General features: G+C 40.9%; 1 protein-coding gene across 4 annotated transcripts in view; it reads left to right on the top strand.

Annotated features, from left to right (window-relative positions):
* PCYT1B (phosphate cytidylyltransferase 1B, choline) overlaps positions 1-25,346 on the top strand; it is a 125,330-nt gene that overhangs the window by 33,690 nt on the left and 66,294 nt on the right. For 3 of the 4 annotated variants that reach the window (XM_082610586.1, XM_082610588.1, XM_082610589.1), the window contains exons 2-3: positions 833-932; positions 13,566-13,682. In XM_082610586.1, coding sequence (XP_082466712.1) covers positions 833-932; positions 13,566-13,682 — 217 coding nt within the window. Of the gene's footprint in view, positions 1-183; positions 353-832; positions 933-13,565; positions 13,683-25,346 lie in introns of those variants that run through there. The other variant, XM_082610587.1, reaches the window with a different exon arrangement.

Genomic DNA, 25,346 nt, shown 5'->3' with positions numbered 1-25,346 from the left:
TCATTTTAAGAGGCTGACTCAAAAATGCAGGGCCACTTCCTGGGCAAGCTTCCAAGTGACTACATCTCCCTGACAGCGCTCCCCAGAGCCCCAGCGCAAGCTGCCTGGGGCGGGGCCTCCAGCCGTTGGTGGCTGTGGGAGCTACCAGAGGAGCAGTTATCTGCAGCCCGCCAGAAATGCTGTGCTTTTAGGCACCCCCCCGCACCCCCCACCGGGCACAGATAACGGCTTTGGCCTTTGCGCTAAAGAGACGTCAGAGTTTGTGATTGGCCAGGCCGCTGTGTGTGAAATACAGATGTCTGCCACACTCCTGACTATGGCATTCCTTCCAGCCGAGTACCCCCGGGTGTGGGTAAGTCTGAATGTTTGAAGTCTGCCCTCGTTGTTGGTGAAATGCTCAAAGCTGAGCATTGTGATTTTCCAGGGGCATGACTTAGCATATTTCTTAATCCTGCTAAGCCTCAGTTTCCTTTTCTGTGATATAGAGATGGTATTATCCTGCACCGTAGAAGGATAGAATGCCTATAGGAGGAGAGCAGTAGCTAGCCATCGTGGGACCTGGGAGAGAGAATGTGTCCAGAGCACCATATCTGGTACCTGGCGGATAGTACACACTGAAGAGCTCTTATTTCTGAAGCATCATTCAAAAAAAAAAAGGTTTCTGTGACAGCGTCCGTTTTTATTTCTAACAGTACAATATTTCTCCAAAAGACTCAGCAGGTATCTTCTACTTAATCACACGTGTGTAGCCAACGGAAATAAAACTTCAGGGGAAGTTAGTGCCAAAGGAAAGTTTGTCAGACTATCTTCCCTTTCTCTTTTTCCCTTCTAGACCCTGACTGCACCTGCCCCATTTGCAGATGAAACCAGCTGCCAGTGCCAAGCACCACATGAGAAACTGACCATTGCTCAGGCCCGCTTAGGAACACCAGGTGAGGCTATACTTCTTGTTCTCCAGACGGGCCCTGTCCTGACTTCTCAAGTGGCAGAAAGGCCATCATTATTTGAGCAGCACTGGCTTTGAATTGGAGAGACGAATTTAGAGATGACCGCAGTGCCAGAAGGGTAAACGCCGACGTTGATAAACTAGACCAAGCAAAGTAGCCAAGGGAAAGCTGCCGCGGGATACGGGAGTTGGAGCCCAAGCGCTGCCATTTAGTCATTCTACTGCCTTGGGCGAGTCATGAGAACAATCTGAATCTGTTTCCTCATGTGCAAACAAGGCCAATGGTACCTGCTTCACAAGCTTTTTGTGATAACTAGATTGCGTTAAAAATACCATAGCATTTTTTTAAAGCTGTGAAGTAGTAGACAAACCTATGCTACTGTAATTATTATCATTCTTAAAAATCTGTGTTTTTTTAAACATCTTTATTGGAGTATAATTGCTTTACAGTGTTGTGTTAGTTTCTGCTGTATAACAAAGTGAGTCAGCTCTATGCATACATATATGCCCATATCCTCTCCCTCTTGTGTCTCCCTCCCACCCTCCCTATCCCACCCCTCTAGGTGGTCGCAAAGCACCGATCTGATCTCCCTTTGCTATGCAGCTGCTTCCCACTAGCTATCTATTTTACATTTGGAAGTGTATATATGTCAGTGCTACTCTCTTACTTTGTCCCAGTTTACCCTTCCCCCTCCCCGTGTCCTCAAGTCCATTCTCTAACGTCTGTGTCTTTATTCCTGTCCTTCCCCTAGGTTCATCAGAACTATTTTTTTTTTTACATTCCATGTATGTGTGTTAGCATACAGTATTTGTTTTTCTCTTACTGACTTACTTCACTCCATACGACAGACTCTAGGTCCACCCACCTCACTACAAATAACTCAATTTCATTTCGTTTTATGGCCGAGTAATACTCCATTGTATATATTTACCACATCTTCTTTATCCATTCATCTGTTGATGGAAATTTCGGATGCTTCCATGTGCTGGCTACTGTAAATAGAGCTGCCATGAACATTGTGCTACATGACTCTTTTTGAATTATGGTTTTCTCAGGGTATATGCCCAGTAGTGGGATTGCTGGGTCATATGGTCGTTCTATTTTTAGTTTTTTTTAAAGAACCTCCATACTGTTCTCCATACTGGATGTATCAATTTACATTCCCACCAACAGTGCAAGAGAGTTCCCTTTTCTCCACACCCTCTCCAGCATTTGTTGTTTGTAGATTTTTTTGATGATGGCCATTGTGACTGGTGTGAGGTGATACCTCATTGTAGTTTTGATTTGCATTTCTCTAATGATTAGTGATGCTGAGCATCTTTTCATGTGTTTGTTGGCCATCTGTATATCTTCTTTAGAGAAATGTCTGTTTAGGTCTTCTGCCCATTTTTGGATTGGGTGGTTTGTTTTTTAGACATTGAGCTACATGAGCTGCTTATATATTTTGGAGATTAATCCTTGGTCAGTTGCTTCATTTGCAAATATTTTCTCCCATTCTGAGGGTTGTCTTTTGGTCTTGTTTATGGTTTCCTTTGCTGTGCAAAAGCTTTGAAGTTTCATTAGGTCCCATGTGTTTATTTTTGTCTTTATTTCCATTTCTCTAGGAGGTGGGTCAAAAAGGATCTTGCTGTGATTTATGTCAAAGAGTGTTCTGCCTATGTTTTCCTCTAAGAGTCTTATAGTGTCTGGCCTTACATTTAGGTCTTTAATCCATTTGAGTTTTTTTTGTTTTGTTTTGTTTTGTTTGCGGTACGCGGGCCTCTCACTGTTGTGGCCTCTCCTGTTGCGGAGCACAGGCTCTGGACGCATAGGCTCAGCGGCCATGGCTCATGGGCCCAGCTGCTCCATGGCATGTGGGATCTTCCCAGACCAGGGCATAAACCCGCGTCCCCTGCATCGGCAGGTGGACTCTCAACCACTGCGCCACCTGGGAAGCCCTGAGTTTATTTTTGTGTATGGTGTTAAGGAGTGTTCTAATTTCATTCTTTTACATTTAGCTGTCTAGTTTTCCCAGCACCACTTATTGAAGAGGCTGTCTTTTCTCCATTGTATACTCTTGTCTCCTTTATCAAAGATAAGGTGACCATGTGTGCGTGGGTTTATCTCTGTGTTTTCTATCTATTCCATTGATCTATATTTCTGATTTTGTGCCAGTACCATACTGTCTTGATTACTGTAGCTTTGTAGTATAGTCTGAAGTCCAAAGTCTGTGTTTTAAAACAGTTTCTCCAAGTGTGCCTTAAATTAAAGTGCCTGGGTTCTGCTCAAGGAATTTATTCGTTCAATCCTTTAACCTATACCAGAGATGGTGAGTGAAGAGATTTAAAGAGAATTATAAGGTACCATCTCTGTTTCCCAAGAGGTTTCACTATAATTAAAGAGACAAGACAGCTAGATAGGAGATAAACACCCACCAGTAGCATGCATGCATGTGCTTAGGGGTTAAATCCTACAGCACAGATGATAACTGACAATTTTAAGAACGGCAGATTCATCTGGCTTTGAGCAGTCAGGCAAAACCTGGTCCCAGACCTGAGCTGATCCTTTTGGGAGAAGTAAGATTTGTACTTTGTGGGCAGAAAATGGAAGGGTATTCTGGGCAAGTGGGACAGGAACAGTGAGGGCACAGAGATAGGGAATAAATGAGTGGCGTTCTGGTCGATTGGGATGGAGTGAAAAATAAGACTAGTCCAGCAGGTAAGCCTTGAGCCATTTAAGATGGCATAATTTGATGGTTTCTACTCACCATTGCAAAAAACGAAACATCCCAAATGTAATAGAGTCCATGGGACAAAGGACAGTTTGCTTAATAATAACAGCAGGTATTTATTAAGTGCTTTCTATGTACTAAGTTCTTTATCTGTATTGTCATTTCACTGTCACAGCTCTACGTGGTTGGTACTTTTAGTATTTTGCAGATGAAGAAATGAAGGCTTTAGAGAAGCTGTGAATCTGCAGAAGATCATTTAGCTAGTAAATGGCAGTGGTTCTCACATTTGAATCTGCCTCAGAATAACCGAGAGGGCTTGTTAAAACACAGGTGGCTGGGCCTTGCCCCCTGATACAGTCCAACTGGGGTGAGGCCCAAGAATTTGCATCTCTAAGAAGTTCCCAGGTGAGGCTGCTGCTGGGGGACCACGCTTTCAGAACTATTGCTAAGTGGTAAAGCTGGGATTTGATCTCAAACCTGTATGTGCTCGAGCTTGATCTGTTGGCCATGACACTCTGCTTCCCCTTTAAGAATAGCTTGGAGGGAGTGAAGAGAGGAGCAGAACAGGCAGAGTTAGTAAGCTTTGTAGAGACCTCTTGTGAGGAAGGCAAGAAGAGGCTTGATGAGGTAGTTGAGAGCAGCCAAACCAGCAAAGAATCACCTGGTAAGTTTGTAAGAAGCAGATGTTTTGCTCGCTCTCCCCCACCCCTAAACCTGGGATGGGGCCCAGGCATCTACATTTTTAACAAATAGCCCAGGTGATTCTGACGTTGGTGGTCTACAGATCATACCCTGAGAAACGGTGACCCAGCAATAAATCTAAAAGATGCAATGAAAGTCCAGGTGGTTATGAAGAGAGCACATTTGACCTCAAGTTAAAGGATGAGCTTTAGACCTGAACAGAAAAGGATCCTACTTTTCCAAGGGAAAGGAAAGGGGATTTGAACTCACTCTCCATCTGCTGGGTGCTATGCCCTGTATGTACTCTATTTAGTCTTTGCAAAAACTGAGTGAGGTGGGTATTTGCCGACAAGGCAAATGGGACTTGGAGAACTGAAAAGTATTTGTCAAATGTCCTAGCTGACTGGGTAGAGCTGGGATTCGATCTCAAGTCCCTTTCACCTCATACCGCTGCTTTGTCCACTACAACGGATTGCCCTGTGGAGCACGTGCCACAGCAGCCCATGGAGCTCAATGAGAACATGCTCAGACTTCGAACCAGAGGGTGGCAGGTGTGTGAACAAGACAGATGGAAGCTGTGATCTTCTGTAGTGGCGGGGCTGTCTGCATGCCCACTGCTGTTTCACCAGCACCTAGAGAAGCACTGTATGCTCAGTAAATACTTTGTGAGTGAATGAATGAATGAACGAATGAATGAATGCAAGTTCGGGACAACAGAAGGAGCTCATCATTTGGAGATAGAATCAGAGAGAGTTTGACCTGATGCAGCCTGCTTGGGTGGGATCGGGCACCTGTAGGCTGTCTAACCGCCACGCGGTTTAAAGCCCGAGAATCTAGCTAGAATAAGATGGTGGTGCATATTGAAATACCTGTGTGGTGGGCTCTGGGAAGCACAGGTCACCACAGGGGGGATGAGATGGAGGAAGGGTGAACTACTCTTCTCAGAAATTCTCCCCTCTTATCTCAGGTGATGACACTGGGAAGTTATCCAGGAGAATTTGGGATGTTGGTGGGCATCTGTCCGAGGGAACTTCTGTTAGAAATTCCTTTATTTAGAACTTCTAACATCAGTGTTAAAATGTGACAAGAAGTTGGTTCTTTGATTACTTACAAGGCACATATTCGTCTTAGACCACACTCTGATAATCTCTGTTTTATTACAGCAGTGGTCCTCCAACTTTAACTTGCTTAGAAGCCCCTGGAGGCCTTGCTAAAACTGAGTGCTGGCCTCCACCCCCAGAGTTTCCGATTCAGTAGGTCTGGGTGGGGCTCAAGCATTTGTATGTCTAACAAGTTCCCAGGTGATGCTGATGCTGCCTGTCCTGGGACCACACTGCAAGAACCACTGCTTAAGAGTAACTGTTGGCTATTGTAAATAGAGCTGCAATGAACATTGTGCTACATGACTCTTTTTGAATTACAGTTTTCTCAGGGTATATGCCCAGTAGTGGGATTGCTGGGTCATATGATAATTTGTAGTTTTTAAAGGAACCTCCATACTGGATGTATCAATTTACATTCCCACCAACAGTGCAAGAGGGTTCCCTTTTCTCCACACCCTCTCCAGCATTTATTGTTTGTACATTTCTTGATGATGGCCATTGTGACTGGTGTGAGGTGATACCTCATTGTAGTTTTGATTTGCATTTCTCAATGATTTGTGGCGTTGAGCATCCTTTCATGTGTTTGTTGGCAATCTGTATATCTTCTTTGGAGAATGGACTTGAGGAAAAGTGGGGGGAGTGGTGGGCTGGGACAAGGTGAGAGAGTGGCACGGACATATATACACTACCAAATGTAGAATGGATGGCTGGTGGGAAGCAGCCACATAGCACAGGGAGATCAGCTCTGTGCTTTGTGACCACCTAGAGGGGTGGGATGGGGAGGGAGGGAGGGAGATGCAAGAGGGAGGGGATATGTGTATACGTATGGCTGATTCACTTTGTTATGCAGCAGAAGCTAATGCACCATTGTAGAGCAATTATACTCCAATAAAGATGTTGAAAAAAAAAGTAACTGTTGGTAGTCGTTGGAGGGAGTGTCTTGGAGATTATCTAAATATAATTGTTGGAGCATTGTACTGTTACTAGAGAAGCTCACAGAGTTTTAAAAATATCTTCCTGTTTGACTATTATTTAAGAAAACAAGAAAAACATCACTACTTTTTTGAAATGTTTGGTAGTTTTCAAGACTAGTAAGCAATTACCTTTCTGTGGCACCGTCTTGAGCATCCCTTCAAAAAGACAAAAGAGACCTGTATTGGGGGCTCATAATGAGCTTCAAGATTATACTTGCAACTGAAGTCTTTCACTAACTCCTTCTCCAGCCCATTTTATGACTTCATACAATTGCCTACATTATGTTTCGCGGTCTTAGGTGCCCAAACAGAATCTGCTGTATAAATTCTAGAAGAGGCAGCTCATAGCTTTTAGCTCCTGGACCTCATCTGTGAGGTCAAAGGGTGATGAACCTCAAGAGAAGGAGCACAGTAGAGCAATTGGAACTGGCACCTTTTTTTTTAAAGTTAATTAATTTATTTATTTTTGGCTGTGTTGGGTCTTCGTTGCTGCGTGTGGGTTTTCTCTAGTTGCGGCGAGCGGGGGCTACTCTTCGTTGCTGTGCACAGGCTTCTCACTGCAGCGGCTTCTCTTGTTGCAGAGCACGGGCTCTAGGCGTGTGGGCTTCGGGAGTTGTGGCACATGGGCTCAGTAGTGGTGGCTCGCGGGCTCTAGAGCGCAGGGTCAGTAGTTGTGGTGCATGGGCTTAGTTGCTCCGCAGCATGTGGGGTCTTCCCGGACCAGGGCTCGAACCCGTGTCCCCTGCACTGGCAATGCGGATGCTTAACCACTGCGCCACCAGAGAAGTCCCGGAACTGTCACCTTTTTAAAAAAAATTTTTTTATTGAAGTATAGTTGATTTACAAGATTGTGTTAATTTCTTCTGTACAGCAAAGTGACTCAGTTATACATATATATTTTCATATTCTTTTCCATTATGGTTTGTCATAGGATACTGAATATAGTTCCCTGTGCTATACAGTACGACCTTGTTGTTTATCCATCCTATATATAATAGTTTGCCTCTGCTAATCCCAAACCCCCATTCCTTCCCTTCCCTACCCCTCCTCCCCCTTGGCAACCACAAGTCTGTTCCCTATATCTGTGAGTCTGTTTCTGTTTCGTAGATGTGTTGATTTGTATTGTATTTTAGATTCCATGTGCACGGTATTTGTCTTTCTCTGTCTGACTTACTTCGCTTAGTGTGATAATCTCTAGGTCCATCCATGTTGCTGCAAATGGCATTATTTCATTCTTTTTGATGGCTGAGTAATATTCCATTGGATATATGTACCACATCTTCTTTATCCATTCATCTGATGGACGTTTAGGTTGCTTCCATGTCTTGGCTCTAGTAAATGGTGCTGCTATGAACATAGGGGTGCATGTATCTTTTTATTTATTTATTTTTTTTTTGCGGTACGTGGGCCTCTCACTGTTGTGGCCTCTCCCGCTGTGGACGCGCACGCTCAGCGGCCATGGCTCACGGGCCCAGCCGCTCTGCGGCATGTGGGATCTTTCCGAACCGGGGCACAAACCCGTGTCCCCTGCATTGGCAGGTGGACTCTCAACCACTGCGCCACCAGGGAAGCCCTGCATGTATCTTTCTGAATTAGAGTTTTGTCTGGGTATATGGCCAGGAGTGGGATTGCAGGATCATATGGCAACTCTATTTTTAGTTTTTTGAGGAAACTCCATACTGTTTTCCATAGTGGCTGCACCAATTTACATTCCTACCAGCAGTGTAGGAGGGTTCCCTTTTCTCTGCACCCTCTCCAGTATTTATTTGTAGACTTTTTAATGATGGCCATTCTGAGTGTGTGAGGTGATACCTCATTGTAGTTTTGATCTGCATTTCTCTGATAATTAGTGATGTTGAGCATCTTTTCATGTACTTTTTGGCCATTTGTATGTTTTCTTTTGGAGAAATGTCTATTTAGGTCTTCTGCCCATTTTTCAGTTGGGTTGTTTGTTTTTTGTTGTTGTTGCATGGAACTGGCACCTTTGATCTTAGGTCAAGTAGTCCAGCTGTGGAGGTATGACCCTCTAAGGTTTAGTATGTATCCTGAGACAGAGAAAATCAGTAATCTGCCTGGAGATAAAGGAAAAACCCAAGTGATTGCTTCATAGGTTCCTTTTCATTAAAGCTGACACTTTTTCTTAAAGGGAAACTCAGTTCTGATTTCCTATTTTCCTTCACAAAAAGGGAATTTGTATTATTCTGTTCACACAGTGATATGTGTAGTTTTCCAAATTCATTTCTCAAGAGCCACCTGAATGAATTTTGCCTTATTTCTGTGCCACCTGTACTGTAATTTACTTAATTTAAAAAAATGTACTCTTTCTTTTTTAACTTAAATTTAATGTATTTTAAAAAGCAAACATCAGGGCTTCCCTGGTGGCGCAGTGGTTGAGAGTCCACCTGCTGATGCAGGGAACACGGGTTCATGCCCCGGTCCGGGAAGATCCCACATGCCGCAGAGTGGCTGGGCCTGTGAGCCATGGCCGCTGAGCCTGCGTGTCCAGAGCCTGTGCTCTGCAACGGGAGAGGCCAGGCCACAACTGTGAGAGGCCCATGTACCACAAAAAAAAAAAAAAAAAAAAAGCGCAAACATCAATCATCATTTATTGAAAAGAGCATCGCTGGCTATAAGTAGAAGGAAATAATGAAGTTTATATAAAACTATGTAAACTTTGTGAGATAGGTAACTATTAGATTTTTAAAGGTTAAATTTTGTGCCACCTCTTTTGCACATCAGCTGTACACAAAAACAATACCAGTTACCATAATTACTGGGAATTCAGTAACAGTCTGTCTTTCTCTCTCTCTCTTTTTAAAAAGACTCCATATGTAGTAGACTCTACTACTACAATGGCATGTAGTTTTCTAGAAGGCATCATGAGTTAGAAGAAAGAGCAGTGGAGTTTGGTTTGCACTCACACTCCATCATAGGTTGGTTGTATGATGCTGGGTAAGGTGCTTAGCTTTGCTGAGCTTCCATTTTCCCCTCTATGAGAGAGGATAGTAAGTCCACTCTCCTCTACCTACCTCACAGAGTTGATGGAAAGATTAAGTGAAATACATGTGCTCTGTAAATCATATGTTCTTTTAAGGCATTGTTAATAAGCTGCATTTTAAGAACCATAATAAAAAATGAATAATCACCCTTTTATTGTTGCCTGAATCTGAAATAATACCAAGAAACACCATAACATGCCCTACAGAAATGTGAATTCAGATGTACTGTAGTTGGTGACTGCCTCCTATCTTGCCGTATGGTATGTGTATGTTTAACTTTTTAACCAACTGCCAAACTGCTTTCCAATGTATTTGTACCATTTACATTCCCAGCAGTGTATGAGAGTTCCAGTTGCTCTATATCCTCATCAGCACTTGGTATGATCAATAGTTTTTAAATTTTTAGTCATTCTAGTGAGTATGAAGTAGTATTTCAGGGTCGCTTTAATTTGTATTTCCCTAGTGACTAATGGTATTGAGGATCTTTTCATGTGCTCATCTGCCATCCATCTATTTATTTTCTTTGGTGAAATGTCTGTTGAAATTTTTTTGCCCTTTTAAAAATGAGTTGTTTATCTTATTATTGAGTTTTGAGGGTTCTTTATATATTCCAGATACAAGTCTTATATCAGATATATATTTTGCAGATAGTTTCTCCCTAAGACTTGCCTTTTCATTTTTGTAAAAATGTCTTTTGAAGAGTAAAGGTTTTAAGTGAGGTTTAATATATAAATTTTTGTTTTATACTGTGTCCTTTTTGGTTCCTATTTAAGAAATTTTTGTCAAATTCAAAGTCACTAAGATTTTCTCCTGTTTTCTTCTAGAAGTTTTGTAGTTTTAGCTTTACGTTTAGATCTATGATCCATTTAGAGTTAATTTTTGTATATGGTGTGAGATGCTATATAACATATTACCACAGACCTAATGGCTTAAAACACTGCACGTTCATTACATCACAGTTTCCATGGATCAGGAGTCCAAGCCTGGCTTAGCTGAGTCCTCTGCTCAGGGTTCACAAGGCTGCATTCAAGGTGTCACCCAGGGCTCACTTCTCATCTGGAAGCTTGACTGGTGGATCTGGTAGATCTGCTTCCGAGCTCACTCAGGTTGTTGGCAGAATTTATTTTCCTTGTAACTCTAAGACCAAGGATCTAGCTTCTTGCTGGTTGTGAGCCAGAGACCACCCTCGGCTCCTAGAGGACACCTGCAGTTCCTTGCCACATGGCCCTCTCAAAATATGGCAGCTTGCTTCTTCAAAGCCACCAAGGAAGAAAGAATGAGTCTGCTAGCAAAATGGAGTCTTATATACTATAACATAATTATGGGAGAGACATCTATCACCTTTGTCATATTCTCCTGGTTAGAAGCAAGGCATGGGTCCCACTCGCACTTCAAAGGGAGGGGATCTCACAAAGGTGTGAACAGCAGGAGATGTGGGGGTCAGTGGGAGCTACCTTAAAGTCTCTCCACCAAGGCCATGGAATAGGTGTGCTCCATCTTTTGATCATTACCAAACCTCTAGCTTCACAGGCCAGTGGTTCCCAGCATAGACCCTCTGGAGAGTCCCCAGATGCCTAAAAGGATGTCCAGAAAAACTTCGAACAAAAGATTAAAACAAATAAACATACCAACTAACTTACAAAGCCACAGTCTATTAAAAAATATTATGGAGAATTTCAAACATTCACAAAAGTAGAACAATATAATGAACCTTCATGTGCCCATCACCCATACCTAACAACCACCATCCTGTAGCCTTCCCTCATCAACTCTCCCCTCTTGAATTATCTGAAACAAAATCCCAGGCTTCCTATTATTTCATCCATAAATACTTCTGTATATATGTCTTAAAAAATAAGAACTCTGGGTTTTTTTAAGGCATAACCACTATATCATTATCTCACCTAAAAAATTAACAGCAATTCTTTAATATCATCAAATATCCAGTGTTCCAATTTCCAGTTACCTTATGTCATCATTTATTTATAGTTTGTTTGAACCCAAATCCAAATAATGTCTATATATTACAATATGTTGAGGTGTTTTTTAAATATCTTTTAATCTCCAAGTCCCCCCCTCTATCTCTTTCCCTCTTCTTTTTTTTCTTGAGGTTTATTTGTTGAAGATATCAGGGATTTTTTTTTTTTGGTCCTGCAGAATTTCCCAGTCTAGAAATTGCTGACACACTATAATTTTTTAAAGTGAGCTTATTGCAAAATCAACTCCACAAATACTCTTCACAAATTTACTAAATGGCCTTTTTTCTCAGTAATTATATCGTCTTTCTTTACTTTTCTTTCCTCCCTGCTTCCTGAATTTATTTATCTTGATCACTTCTGAATCAATAACAAAAAGTTTTGCAAAACTGCCATCTGCTTCCCCCTGGGGTTTATATCTTAAAACAAATTTTCCTCAATTGAATTCAAACTGAATAAGAGCTTTGAAACCAAGGATCCCTCATTAGACAGTTTGTTATTTCAAAGTATTTTCTATTTACCGTGCCTTATTTAGAATACAGTATAATCCTGTGAAGGCAATTCTCTTTGTTCAAAACGGTGTATAATTGGGAATAATTGCAATTCCCTATCTGACACAAAGTCTCTCGAGTTTTTTTTATTAGAGAAATTTAATTTATTAGAAACATTGTACCATCTGAATATATTAATGTAATATTCCTTTCAATTTATGTTCTAAATTAACGAGGTTGTATTACATCAAGAAATAATCACAATTTTAAATCTAAGCCTTAAAGATCATTCAACAGAAGTGTGCATTGATTTCTTTTTTTTTAATTTATAGCATCAATATAATACGTGCATCTAGTTTAAAAAGTTAGTAGGACTCTTAGGCTCGTAAAACAAACAAACAAACAAACCAGCAATCCCTTTCCCTACCTGCCCCACCTCTGATTCTTGTTCTCTGTAGATACTCAGCACTTGACAATCAACTTTCCAAAATGTTGACATCTCTAATCCACTGTCATTGCCTTTCTTGTTTCCTCTGCCCTTGGGGGATTATCCCTTTTTAATTCTTTCTCTGTAGTCTTGTGGTGTTAGAGCGGAAGTGGAGATAAGTGTGTGTGTGTTCAGTTTGCCACGTTTAGTTTGTCATTCGCCATATTTTCATTTTCTAGTTCCTTTGTTGAGAATCCAAAATGGTGTAAAAGTAAAAGTTGACACCCAGCCCCTCTACCTCCCTATGTCTCCCTCTTATTGGAGGGGATGGGTCTTTGGCTTACTCAGCAAAAGTTTCATCCTCCAGTTCCTAGTGCAGTCTCCTGGCTCCCAGGAAGCTCTGGTGAAGTGTGTCCCTCATCCTCAAGAAATGGCACTTTCCAAGCACTGTATGCCACAGTGAGAGTGTCTGTTGTGGCCGATTTGCTCTTCACCCTTCTCCCTAGGAATGACTGTAGTGTGGGTCACTAGCCTCCAACCCTGAGCACCCCCCACGTAACTTTTGCTCCCTGACACTCCTCCCCTTGGGGCATGTACGCCCCGCCCCATGTCTTAGGATACCAAAGAGAATAGGGAGTGACCTTTGTGCAGTGTATGCTGGTAAATGTTTAACAACTGGCCCTCCAGGGGGAAATAAGCCCTGATTTGAGCATTTGCCAATTTCTATGGTGTAAATACTCCTACCAAGGCTGATTTTACGCTGCCACGGTGACTTGGAAGAGGTGCACAGCTGTGTCTTTCTTTGCCTTTGGGAATAGGACTCAGGGGTCTTAGTTCAGGACTGCCAGACTCGAGGATGAAGTCATTTGTCCTTTTCATTGAGCTCCTCAGTCACTCCTACCTTGATATTCCTGCTGGGCTGACTCTGTCAACCCTTTGGTTATGTCTGGTGTGTCTGAATCTGCCAGCTCAGCCACCTGAGACTCTACTCTGGATCAGGAAAGCTCCCCAGTGCTCTGCGGCTAAAAATGTGTGTTCTGGGTCAATCTTAATTTTGTTATGTTTTTACTCTGCTTTGATGTCCTTAGAAGAACCTCTTGGTAAAGTTAATTTCATGCACTAATGTGAAACTGATGGTATATAAACATTGTGTTTTCTCCAGGTAAACCTTATTATAGTGCTGTACTGATGGAAGGATCAGGTGACTGGGATTCCTTATTCTGCAGTTCTGTTGATGATGTTTTCTTTCTTCCACAGTTGACAGACCTGTCAGAGTATATGCAGATGGAATATTTGACCTCTTCCACTCAGGTCATGCAAGGGCACTTATGCAAGCAAAAACACTGTTTCCCAACAGCTACTTGTTGGTAGGAGGTAAGAAGTGCATTTTCTCTTTGTCTAGAAAATTCTTGTATAATGTGCTTCCTGAAAAGGACCCCTTTCAGACTTCCATCATTAACACCTCACATTGTTAATTCTCCCAGTTCAGCCTATATTGCATCAAGTACTTGTTCACTGCGTGAAATTTAAAATGGTATTTTAAAAACCATAGGGGAAATTACATCATCAGATTATAAACCATTGATTCCCAGAGAAAGACGAATAATACCACCAAGGGTAACTGCTTCATGTTCTCCATTTATGCCTTTCTTCTTGTGTTTGAGGCATGATCCAATTTCTGTTTCTGAAATTTCCTAGAGAGTTAGGAGAAAAGCAATATTATTCTTTTTTTTTACAACTTTATTGGAGTATAATTGCTTTACAATGGTGTGCTGGTTTCTGCTTTATAACAAAGTGAATCAGTTATACATATACATCTGTTCCCATATCCCTTCCGTCTTGCGTCTCCCTAGCAATATTATACTGATTTCAAATCTTAGAGACCTGAGGGGATTCAGGATGATTAATGGTAAGTAAGGTCATTGTCTGGTTCCTTGGTGTGACCCACAGTACTTAGGACAATGTTGCGCTAATGGTAGTGGCTTAGAGCAGTTCCAGTTAGTGGAATTTATGTGCTGTGTATTAAAGAAATAGAGATTTATATACCCAGGTAATCTTGGTTTACAATGAAGGAACTGACTGATTTCATAAGCTTGTGGAGAGAGAAGAGCAGTTAGACATAAAATTTTCTTCTTCCAAAAGGCCTACAGATTTCAATTTGGGTAAAAGGGAAAGTTTCTGACCTGCAAGACCTGGGTCTCATCTCTGTAGCTTCTGGAAACAGCATTTCTTTTCACTATAATCATTTTTTGTGGCATTACATGAACTAGACACCATCAACCCTTAGACCTCTACCGTGAGGGAAAAAGGTGATGGTAAGAGAATACATATCTGTTTTAAAAAATATTTTGTTGGGCTTCCCTGGTGGCGCAGTAGTTGAGAGTCTGCCTGCCAATGCAGGGGACACGGGTTTGTGCCCCGGTCCGGGAAGATCGCATATGCCGCGGAGCGGCTAGGCCCGTGAGCCATGGCCGCTGAGCCTGTGCATCCGGAGCCTGTGCTCCGCAACGGGAGAGGCCACAACAGTGAGAGGCCCGTGTACTGCAAAAAAAAAAAAAAAAAAAATTGTTATCTTCCACAAGTTTAAAACTACTTTTTGGATATTTGAGAGGAATCTTTTGCAGATTTTGCCAAGCATGGTGACCATGTGGTTATTGAGTGGAGTTCTTCCCAGAAGGAAGAGGTGATATGAGGTGGTTCATTTCCCTTTATTTTGAGTGGAAAATCATTTCTTGCATGAGCACTGCCACCCAGAGTCTGGTCCTAAGCTGCTGGGGTCCTGGGGAGACCTCTGCAGTGGTTGGGCTTTGGTCATTTTGGCAACCCAAGTTTGGAGGTGGTTAGGTGTAGGCAACACTTAACGGGAACACTGCCCTGGCCCTGGGTTAGCACATCAAAAATAAAGGCAAAGGAAGAATGTGACTTTCAGTACATTCAGGTAAATTGGAGAAAGCAGTAAATTAATATCAGCAGCTGTCCAGGTAACTAGGCAACAGTGGTTTCTCTGATTTACTGAATGATTCCTTCACTTAACAACTATTTATCGAGCTCCTACTATGTGCCAGGCATTCTTCTGTACACTGAGAATGCAGCCATGATCGAAGCAGAGTGTGTCCTCAAGAGAACTTAGAGTCTGAAGGGGAGGCAGACACTGCCCAGTAAACAATCCAGAGTAGGGGTTCTATGAAGAAATGTAAAATAGGGTAAGGGGAAGGAGTGGCTGGTGGGGCAAGGAGGGACTTTTCAGGTATGGAGGTCAGGGGAGGGCCCTCTGGAGTGTTGACACCTGTGCAGAGACTTGAGTGAAGTGAAGAGCACACGAAAGCCAGAGCACAGAAGCTTCCTTGTGTGGTGATCTTCCCACCAGCCTATATGAGAATGTTGGGACAAGTGGAGAAAACGTGGTAGCTACAACTAGATGCGTTATTTTGTTGACTTGTTATGTCTTAAGGAGGCTTTCCATAAAAGCACAGGTGATGTAGTACTCAGAGAAATGAATATGGACAGGAGTTCAGAGCCAAGAATTAAAGCAAAAGGGAAGGAGAACAACTCCCACGAGAAATCCTGAACTTCTTCGCAGCTATGGCAGAAGGAGCCACAGGGTCATTCCATAGCTCTCAGATGTTAGAGCTGATACTGCTCCCCGATGAAGAACCAGCTCCTCCTGCCCTGAGTTCTGAGATGTTTCAGAGGGTTGTTGCCTAAGCAGCATCGAGTAATGCAGTAAACGATGTCCTCCCTCTCTAGCAGATCTACAAAGAAACGTAGCTACCCCCCTCAATGGCTATTACATGGATTCTCCATGGAAGCCAAGGGCATGTTAAACTACTAAGACAACCATGGCGACCATACCTTTTGGTAGGTGACAGGGACTAGTGTATAGATGGGAAATGAAGCAGTGATACATGAAGCTGTAAAAACGTGGTATGTAGCCTTCTGGAGACAGTGACAGAGTAAGAATGAAAACCCCTCACTGTTGTGGCCTCTTCTGTCGCGGGTCACAGGCTCTGGACGCGCAGGCCCAGCGGCCATGGCTCATGGGCCCAGCCGCTCCGCGGCATGTGGGATCTTCCCGGACCAGGGCACGAACCCGTGTTCCCTGCATCGGCAGGCGGACTCTCAACCACTGCGCCACCACGGAAGCCCACTATGAAATATTTTTAACCACCCTATTAATAAAATTCAGTGTAGGGACTTCCCTGGTGGCACAGTGGTTAAGAATCCGCCTGCCGATGCAGGGGACATGGGTTCCAGCCCTGGTCCGGGAAGATCCCACATGCCGCGGAGCAACTAAGCCCGTGCACCACAACTACTGAGCCTGAGCTCTAGAGCCCATGAGCCACAACTACTGAAGCCCGCGTGCCTAGAGCCCGTGCTCCACAATAAGAGAAGCCACTGCAGTGAGAAGCCCGCGCACCGCAATGAAGAGTAGCCCCCGCTTGCCTCAACCAGAGAAAGCCTGCACACAGCAACAAAGGCCCAACACAGCCAAAAATAAAAATAAATAAAACAAATAAAATTTTTAAAAAACTCAGTGTAAGCCTATATTTCATGTGTCTCCACTAATTTAATTGTATTTGATTCCTAGTCTGTTAAACAGAATCTCCAGCCTCCTGTGTGTAGGCAGATTTCTACAGGGGCATGGTAGCTCAAATCCCATGACAAAGAACAATCTTCCTTCGATGTATATAGTAGTTACCTTCCTCTAAAATTCAGCATTTATCACAGCTGTTCCAGAAATACTTTGCAGTTATATGTAAAACGAAATTCGGGGCTAGATTCAAATAATTTAAAATAATTATGCAGAGACATTCAGAAATCTTACAGGATGTTAGAAAATTCTCATGTGGGGCTGCCCCACACATAGCAAGTTGTTTAGGGACTTCCCTGGTGGTCCAGTGGCTAAGACTCCATCCATGCTCCCAATGCAGGGGGCCTGCATTCGATCCCTGGTCAGAGAACTAGATCCCACATGCCGCAACTAAAGACCCCCGCATGCCGCAACGAAGATCCTGCATGCCGCAACTAAGACCCGGTGCAGCTAAATAAATAGATAGATAGATAGATAGATAAATAAAATAAAATAAATACTTTAAAAAAGATGTTTAACATTGTTGGCACCCTGCCCACTAAATGCCAATTGCTGCCTCCAATCATAGTGACAACTAAAGATGCCCTACAAATTTCCAAAAATGCTTCCTAGGGGATGCTGAAGCCTTTGTTGAAAACCATTGTCTTAGACTAAGAGTCTTCACTCTTTGTTCCCCACAATCCCAAAAAGAATTTTGAAAAACTATACACCTTCTTACAGATTTTTAAGCTGACATCTAAAATTTTCCATCCTAAGTTTACATAGTTGTAAAAGATGTAATTTCTGGAATACTGTAAATTTTAACATTTTCAAAAATTAATAAACTTTACTTTTAAGGGAAGTTTTACATTCACAGCAAAACTGAGCAGAAAGTACAAAGATTTCCATTTACGCACTCACGCACAACCTCCCCATTATCAACATCTGCCACCAGGGTAGTACATTTTTTACAGTCCATGAACCTACATTGACACGTTATTATCACCCAAAGTCCATACTTTAATACGTTAGAGTTCACTCTTGGTATTTTACATTCTTTGGGTTTGGACAAATGTATTGTGACATATATCCACCACTGTAGTATCGTACAGAACAGTTGCAGTGCCTTAAAAATCCTCTGTAATCTGCCTATTCATCTATCCCCCACCCAACCCCTGGCAACCACTGATCTTTTTACTGTCTCCATAGTTCTGCCTTTTCCAAAATGTCATGTAATTGGAATCATACAGTATGTTTCTTTTTCAGATTGGCTTCTTTCACTTAGTAATACGTTTAAGTTTACCCCATGGCTTGTTGGCTCATTTCTTTTTAGCACTGGGTAATATTCCATTGTCTGGATGTGCCACAGTTTGTTTATCCTTTCGCCTACTAAAGGACATCTTGGTTGCATTCATGTTTTGGCAATTATGAGTAAAGCTGCTATAAACATCTATGTACAGGTTTTTGTATGGACGTAAGTTTTCAATTCAGTTTGGTAAATATCAAGGAGTGTGATTGCTAGATCATATGTTAAGAGTATGTTTAGCTTTGTTAGAAACTGCCAAACAGTCTTCCAAAGTAGCTGTACCATTTTGCATTCCCACCAGCAATGAATGAGAATTCCTGGTGCTCCAAATCCTCACCAGCATTTGGTGTTGTCAGTGTTTTGTACTTTGGCCATTTTAATTGGGGTATAGTGGTATCTCATTGTTGTTTTATTTTGTAATTTCCTGATGACATGTGATGTAGAACATCTTTTCATATGCTTACTTAACATCTGTATATCTTCTTTGGTGAGGTGTCTATTCAGATCTTTTTTGCATTTCTTAATTAGGTTGTTCATTTTCTTATTGTTGAGTTTTAAGAGTTCTTTGTGTAGTTTGGATGATAGTCCTTTATCAGTTGTCTTTTTCAAATATTTTCTCCCACTCTGTGGTTTTTCTCATTCCATTGACATTGCCTTTTGCAGAGAAGAAATTTTTAATTTTAATGAAGGCCAGTTTATCAGTTGTGTCTTTGATGGTTTGTGTGTTTGGTGTTGTATCTAAAAAGTCACTGCCATACCTAAGGTCATCTAGGTTTTCTCATATATTATCTTCTATGAGTTTTATGCTTTTGTGTTCTACATTTTGATCTATGATCCATTTTGAGCTAATTCTTGTGAAGAGTATAAGATCTGTATTTAGACTCCTTTTTTTGCATGTGGATGTCCAGTTGTTACAGCACCATTTGTTGAAAAGACTATCTTTGTTCATTGTATTACCTTTGCTCCTTTGTCAAAGATCAATTTACTGTATTTATGTGGGTCTATCTCTGGGCTATTTCATTCCATTGATCTGTTTATCCATTTTTTCACCAATACCACACCTTCTTGATTACTGTAGCTTCACAGTAAGTATTGAAATTGAGTAGTGCCAGTCTTCCAACTTTGTTCTTTTCCTCCAATATTGATTTGGCTATTCTGGGTCTTTTCCCTCTCCAAATAAACTTTACTATCAGTTTATCATTTGCCACAAAATAACTTGTTGGTATTTTGGTTGGGATTGCATTGAATCTATAGATCAAGTTGGGAAGAAATGACATCTTGACACTATTGAGCGTTCCTATCCATGAACATGAAATACATTTCCATTTATTTTGTTCTTTGATATTTTTCATCAGGGTTTTGTAGTTTTTCTCACATAGATCTTGTACACATTTTATTAGATTTATACCTAAGTATTTTATTTGTTGGGGCATGCTAATGTAAACAGTAATATGTTTTTCATTTCAAAGTCCACTACTTGTTCATTGCTGGTATATAGGAAATTGATTGACTTTTGCATATTAATTAACCTTGTATTCTGCAATCTTGCTATAATTGCTTATTCTAGGAGGTTTTTTTGGTCAGTTCTTTAAATTTTTCTACATAGATGATTATGTCATCTGTGAAGAAAAACAGTTTTATTTCTTCCTCCCCAATCTGTAAACATTTTTTATGTATCTATTTATGTTTGGCTGCGTTGTGTCTTCATTGCTGTGCATGGGCTTTCTCTAGTTGTGGCGAGTGGGGGCTACTCTTGGTTGCAGTGCACAGGCTTCTCATTGCGGTGGTTTCTCTTGTTGCGGAACACAGGCTCTAGGTGCACAGGCTTCAGTAGTTGTGGCATGTGGGCTCAGTAGTTGTGGCTCGTGGGCTTTCGAGTGCAGGCTCAATAGTTGTGGTGCCCAGGCTTAGTTGCTCTGCGGCATGTGGGATCTTCCCAGACCAGGGCTTGAACCCATGTCCCATGCATTGGCAGGCGGAATCTTAACCACTGTGCCACCAGGGAAGTCCTAATCTGTATACATTTTATTTCCTTTTCTTGTCTTACTGCACTAGCTAGGACTTCCAGTACAATGTTGAAAAGCTATGGTGAGAGGTTACATCCTTGCCTTATTCCTGATCTTAGTGGGAAAACTTCAATTTTCTCACCACTGAGTATGATGTTAGCTGTAGGGTTTTTTTTTTTTTGTGTGTGTGTGTGTGTGTGTGCAGTACGCAGGCCTCTCACTTTTGTGGCATCTCCCATTGCAGAGCACAGGCTCTGGACACGCAGGCTCAGCGGCCATGGCTCATGGGCCCAGCCGCTCCATGGCATGTGGGATCTTCCCGGACCGGGGCATGAACCCATGTCCCCTGCATTGGCAGGTGGACTCTCAACCACTGTGCCACCAGGGAAGCCCAGCTGTAGGGTTTTTGTAGATAGTCTTTATCAAGTTGAGGAAGTTCCCCTCTATTTCTAGTTTGCTAAGAGTTTTTATCATGAATGGGTATTGGATTTTATCAAATGCTTTTTCTACATCTATTAATATGATCATATGATTTTTCTTCTTTTGTCTGTTGATGTGATGGATTACATTAATTGATTTTATTCTATTTTTTTGTTTTTTAAAATTGAAGTATAGTTGATGTATAGTATTATACGTTACAGGTGTACAATATAGTGATTCACAATTTTTAAAGGTTATACTCCATTTATACTTATAAAATATTGGCTATATTCCCTGTGTTGTAAATATATCCTCATAGCTTATTTATTTTATACATAATAGTTTGTATATCTTAATCCCGTACCCCTTACTTGCCCCTCCCTCCTTCCTTCTCTCCATTAGTAACCACTAGTTTGTTTTCTATATCTGTGAGTCTGTTTACCTGGGATAAATCCCACTTGGTTATGGTGTATAATTCTTTTTATACATTGTTGGATTTGAGTTGTTAATATTTTGTTAAAGAGTTCTGCATCTATGTTAATGAGAGATAGTGATCTCTAGTTTTCCTTTCTTATAAGGTGTTTGGTTGTGGTATTAGGGTAATGCTAGCCTCATAGAATGAGTTAGGAAACATTCCCTCTGCTTCTATCTTGTGGAAGAGATTGTAGAGAATTGGTATAGTTTCTTCCTTAAATGTTTGGTAGAATTCACCAGTGAACCTATTCAGGCCTGGTGGTTTCTCTTTTGGAAGGTTATTACATACTGATTGGATTTCTTTAATACATAGAGGCCTATTCAGATTGTCTCTTTCTTCTAGTGTGAATTTTGGCAGCTTCTGTCTTTCAAGGAATTGGTCACTTTCACCTTTGTTATCACATTTGTGGGCATAGAGTTGCTCAAAATACTCCTTCCTTTTAATGTCCGTGAGATCTGTAGTAATGTCCTCTTTTTAATTTCTGATATTAGTCATTTGTATCCTTCTCTTTTTTTTTTGTTAGCTTGGCTAGAGCCTTACCAATTTTATTGATCTTTTCAAAGAACCAGCTCTTGTTTTTGTTGACTTTCTCTATTCATTCCTGTTTTCAGCTTCATTGATTTCTGCTCTAATTTTTATTATTTATTTTCTTTTGCTTACTTTGGGTTGAATTTGCTCTTTTTTCTAGTTTCCTAAGATGGAAGCTTAGATGATTGATTTTAGATTTTTCTTCTTTTCTAATATATATATTCAATGCTTTAAATCTCCTAAACACTTTTCATTGCATCCCACAAATTTTGGTAAGTTGTGTTTTCATTTTAATTTAGTTCAAAATAGTAAAAAATATTTCTTGATTTATTCTTTGACCCATGTGTTATTTAGAAGTGTGCTGTATAATCTCCAATTATTTGGGGATTTTCCAGCTATTTTTCTGTTGCTGATAACTAGTTTAACTCCGCTGAGACCAGACATTGTGTGATTTCTATTCTTTTAAATTTGTTATGGTGTGTTTAATGGCCCAGAATGTGATCTATCTTGGTGAATGCTCCATGTGAACTTCAGAAGGATGTGTATTCTGCTGTGGTTGGATGAAGTCTGTAGATGTCTATTATATACAATTGATTGCTAGTGCTGTTGTGTGCACACCCACACACACCCACACACACATACAATTAAATATATTGTTGCTGTTATTATTTTGAATATACTGTTATCTGTTAGATCAATTAAGAATAAGAAAAATAAAAGTTTTGTTTTATCTTCAGTTATTCTCTAATGTTCTTCCTTTTTAAAACGTATATCTGAATATCTGACCTATGTAATTTTCCTTCTTTCTGAAGAACTTTTAAAAACATTTCTTGCAAGGTGGGTCTACTAGAAAAAATTCCCTCAATTTTTGTTTGTCTGAGAAAGTCTTTATTTCTCCTTCCCTTTTTTTTTTTTAAATATGTGGTCTTATTTATTTATTTATTTTATTTTTGGCTGTGTTGGGTCTTCGTTTCTGTGCGAGGGCTTTCTCTAGTTGCGGCAGGTGGGGGCCACTCTTCATCACGGTGCGCGGGCCTCTCACTATCGCGGCCTCTCTTGTTGCGGAGCAAGGCTCCAGACGCGCAGGCTCAGTAGTTGTGGCTCACGGGCCTAGTTGCTCCGCGGCATGTGGGATCTTCCCAGACCAGGGCTCGAACCTGTGTCCCCTGCATTGGCAGGCAGATTCTCAACCACTGCGCCACCAGGGAAGCCCTCTCCTTCCCTTTTAAAGGATGATTTTGTAGGCTATAGAATTGTAGGTTGGTGGGGTTTTTCTCTCAACACTATAAATATTACACTTCACTCCGTTTTTATTTATTTATTTATTTATTTATTTGGTTTCACCAGGTCTTAGTTGTGGCTTGCTGGCTCCTTAGTTGCAGCAGGCTGGCTCCTTAGTTGCAGCAGGCTGGCTCCTTAGTTGCACCTCATGGGCTTCTTAGTTGTGGCACATGAACTCTTAGTTGCGCCATGTGAACTCTTAGTTGTGGCATGCATGTGGGATCTAACTCTCTGACCAGGGATCAAACCTGGGCCCCCTGCATTTCAAGCATGGAGTCTTATCTACTGTGCTCTCACTCACAGGAGTCCCTGACTCACTTTTTAAAAATTTTTAATTTTATCCTGGACTATAGTTTTTTGTTTTTTCTTTTTTTTCGTTTTTGTGATGTGGAGCATCTTTTCATGTGCCTGTTAGCCATCTGTATGCCTTCGTGGGAAAACTATTCAGGTTCTCTGCCCTTTTTTATTGTACTTTTTCTTGTTTTTTTAATTTTATTTTTTTAAACAGCATGTTATTAGTCATCAGTTTTATACACATCAGTGTATACACGTCAATCCCAATCGCCCAATTCATCACACCACCACCACCACCTCCCCACGGCTTTCTCCCCTTGTTGTCCATACGTTTGTTTTCTACATCTTTATCTCAATTTCTGCCCTGTAAACTGGTTCATCTGTACAGTTCTCCTAGGTTCCACATGTATGCGTTAATATACGATGTTTGTTTTTCTCTTTGTGACTTACTTCACTCTGTATGACAGTCTCTAGATCCATCCACATTTCAACAATTGACCCAATTTCATTCGTTTCTATGGCTGAGTAATATTCCATTGTATATATGTACCACATCTTCTTTATCCATTCATCTGTCGATGGGCATTAGGTTGCTTCCATGACCTGGCTATTGTAAATAGTGCTGCAATGAACATTGGGATGCATGTGTCTTTTTGAATTATGGTTTTCTCTGGGTACATGCCCAGTAGTGGGATTGCTGTATCATATGGTAATTGTATTTTTAGTTTTTTAAGGAACCTCCATACTGTTCTCCATAGTGGCTGTATCAATGTACATTCCCACCAACAGTGCAGGAGAGTTCCCTTTTCTCCACACCCTCTCCAGCATTTGTTGTTTGTAGATTTTCTGATGATGCCCATTCTAACTAGTGTGAGGTGATACCTCATTGTAGTTTTGATTTGCATTTCTCTAATAATTAGTGATGTTGAGTAGCTTTTCATGTGCTTCTTGGCCATCTGTACGTCTTCTTTGGAGAAATGTCTATTTAGGTCTTCTGCCCATTTTTCAGTTGGGTTGTTGGTTTTTTTAATATTGAGCTGCATGAGCTGTTTATATATTTTGGAGATTAATCCTTTGTCCATTCATTCATTTGCAAATATTTTCTCCCATTCTGAGCATTGTCTTTTCATCTTATTTATGGTTTCCTTTGCTGTGCAGAAGCTTGTAAGTTTCATTAGGTCCCATTTGTTTCTTTTTGTTTTTTTTTTCCATTACTCTAGGAAGTGGATCAAAAAAGATCTTGCTGTGATTTATGTCAAAGAGCGTTCTTCCTATGTTTTCCTCTAAGAGTTTTATAGTGTCCAGTCTTACATTTAGGTCTCTAATCCATTTGGAGTTCATTTTTCTGTATGGTGTGAGGGAGTGTTCTAATTTCATTCTTTTACATGCAGCTTTCCAGTTTTCCCAGCACCACTTATTGAAGAGATTGTCTTTTCTCCATTGTATATCCTTGCCTCCTTGGTTATAGACTAGTTGACCATAGGTGTGTGGGTTTATCTCTGGGCTTTCTATCTTGTTCCATTGATCTATGTTTCTGTTTTTGTGCCAGTACCATATTGTCTTGATTACTGTAGCTTTGTAGTATAGTCCAAAGTCAGGGAGTCTGATTCCTCCAGCCCCGTTTTTTCCCCTCAAGACTGCTTTTGCTATTTGGGGTCTTTTGTGTCTCCGTACAAATTTTAAGATTTTTTGTTCTAGTTCTGTAAAAAATGCCATTGGTAATTTCATACGGATTGCATTGAATCTGTAGATTGCTTTGGGTAGTACAGTCATTTTCACAATATTGATTCTTCCAATCCAAGAACATGGTATATCTCTCCATCTGTTGGTATCATCTTTAATTTCTTTCATCAATGTCTTATAGTTTTCTGCATACAGGTCTTTTGTCTCCCTAGGTAGGTTTATTCCTAGGTATTTTATTCTTTTAGTTGCAATGGTAAATGGGAGTGTTTCCTTAATTTCTCTTTCAGATTTTTCATCATTAGTGTATAGGAATGCAAGAGATTTCTGTGCATTAATTTTGTATCCTGCTACTTTACCAACTTCATTGATTACCTCTAGTAGTTTTCTGGTGGCATCTTTAGGATTCTCTATGTATAGTATCATGTCATCTGCAAACAGTGACAGTTTTACTTCCTCTTTTCCAATTTGTATTCCT

Source organism: Mesoplodon mirus (genome assembly GCF_964341445.2).
Source record: "Mesoplodon mirus genome assembly, chromosome: X".
In the NCBI taxonomy this organism is placed as follows: domain Eukaryota; kingdom Metazoa; phylum Chordata; class Mammalia; order Artiodactyla; family Ziphiidae; genus Mesoplodon; species Mesoplodon mirus.
Note: the sequence above shows the minus strand (reverse complement) of the source record. Positions and strands in the feature narration are given on the sequence as shown.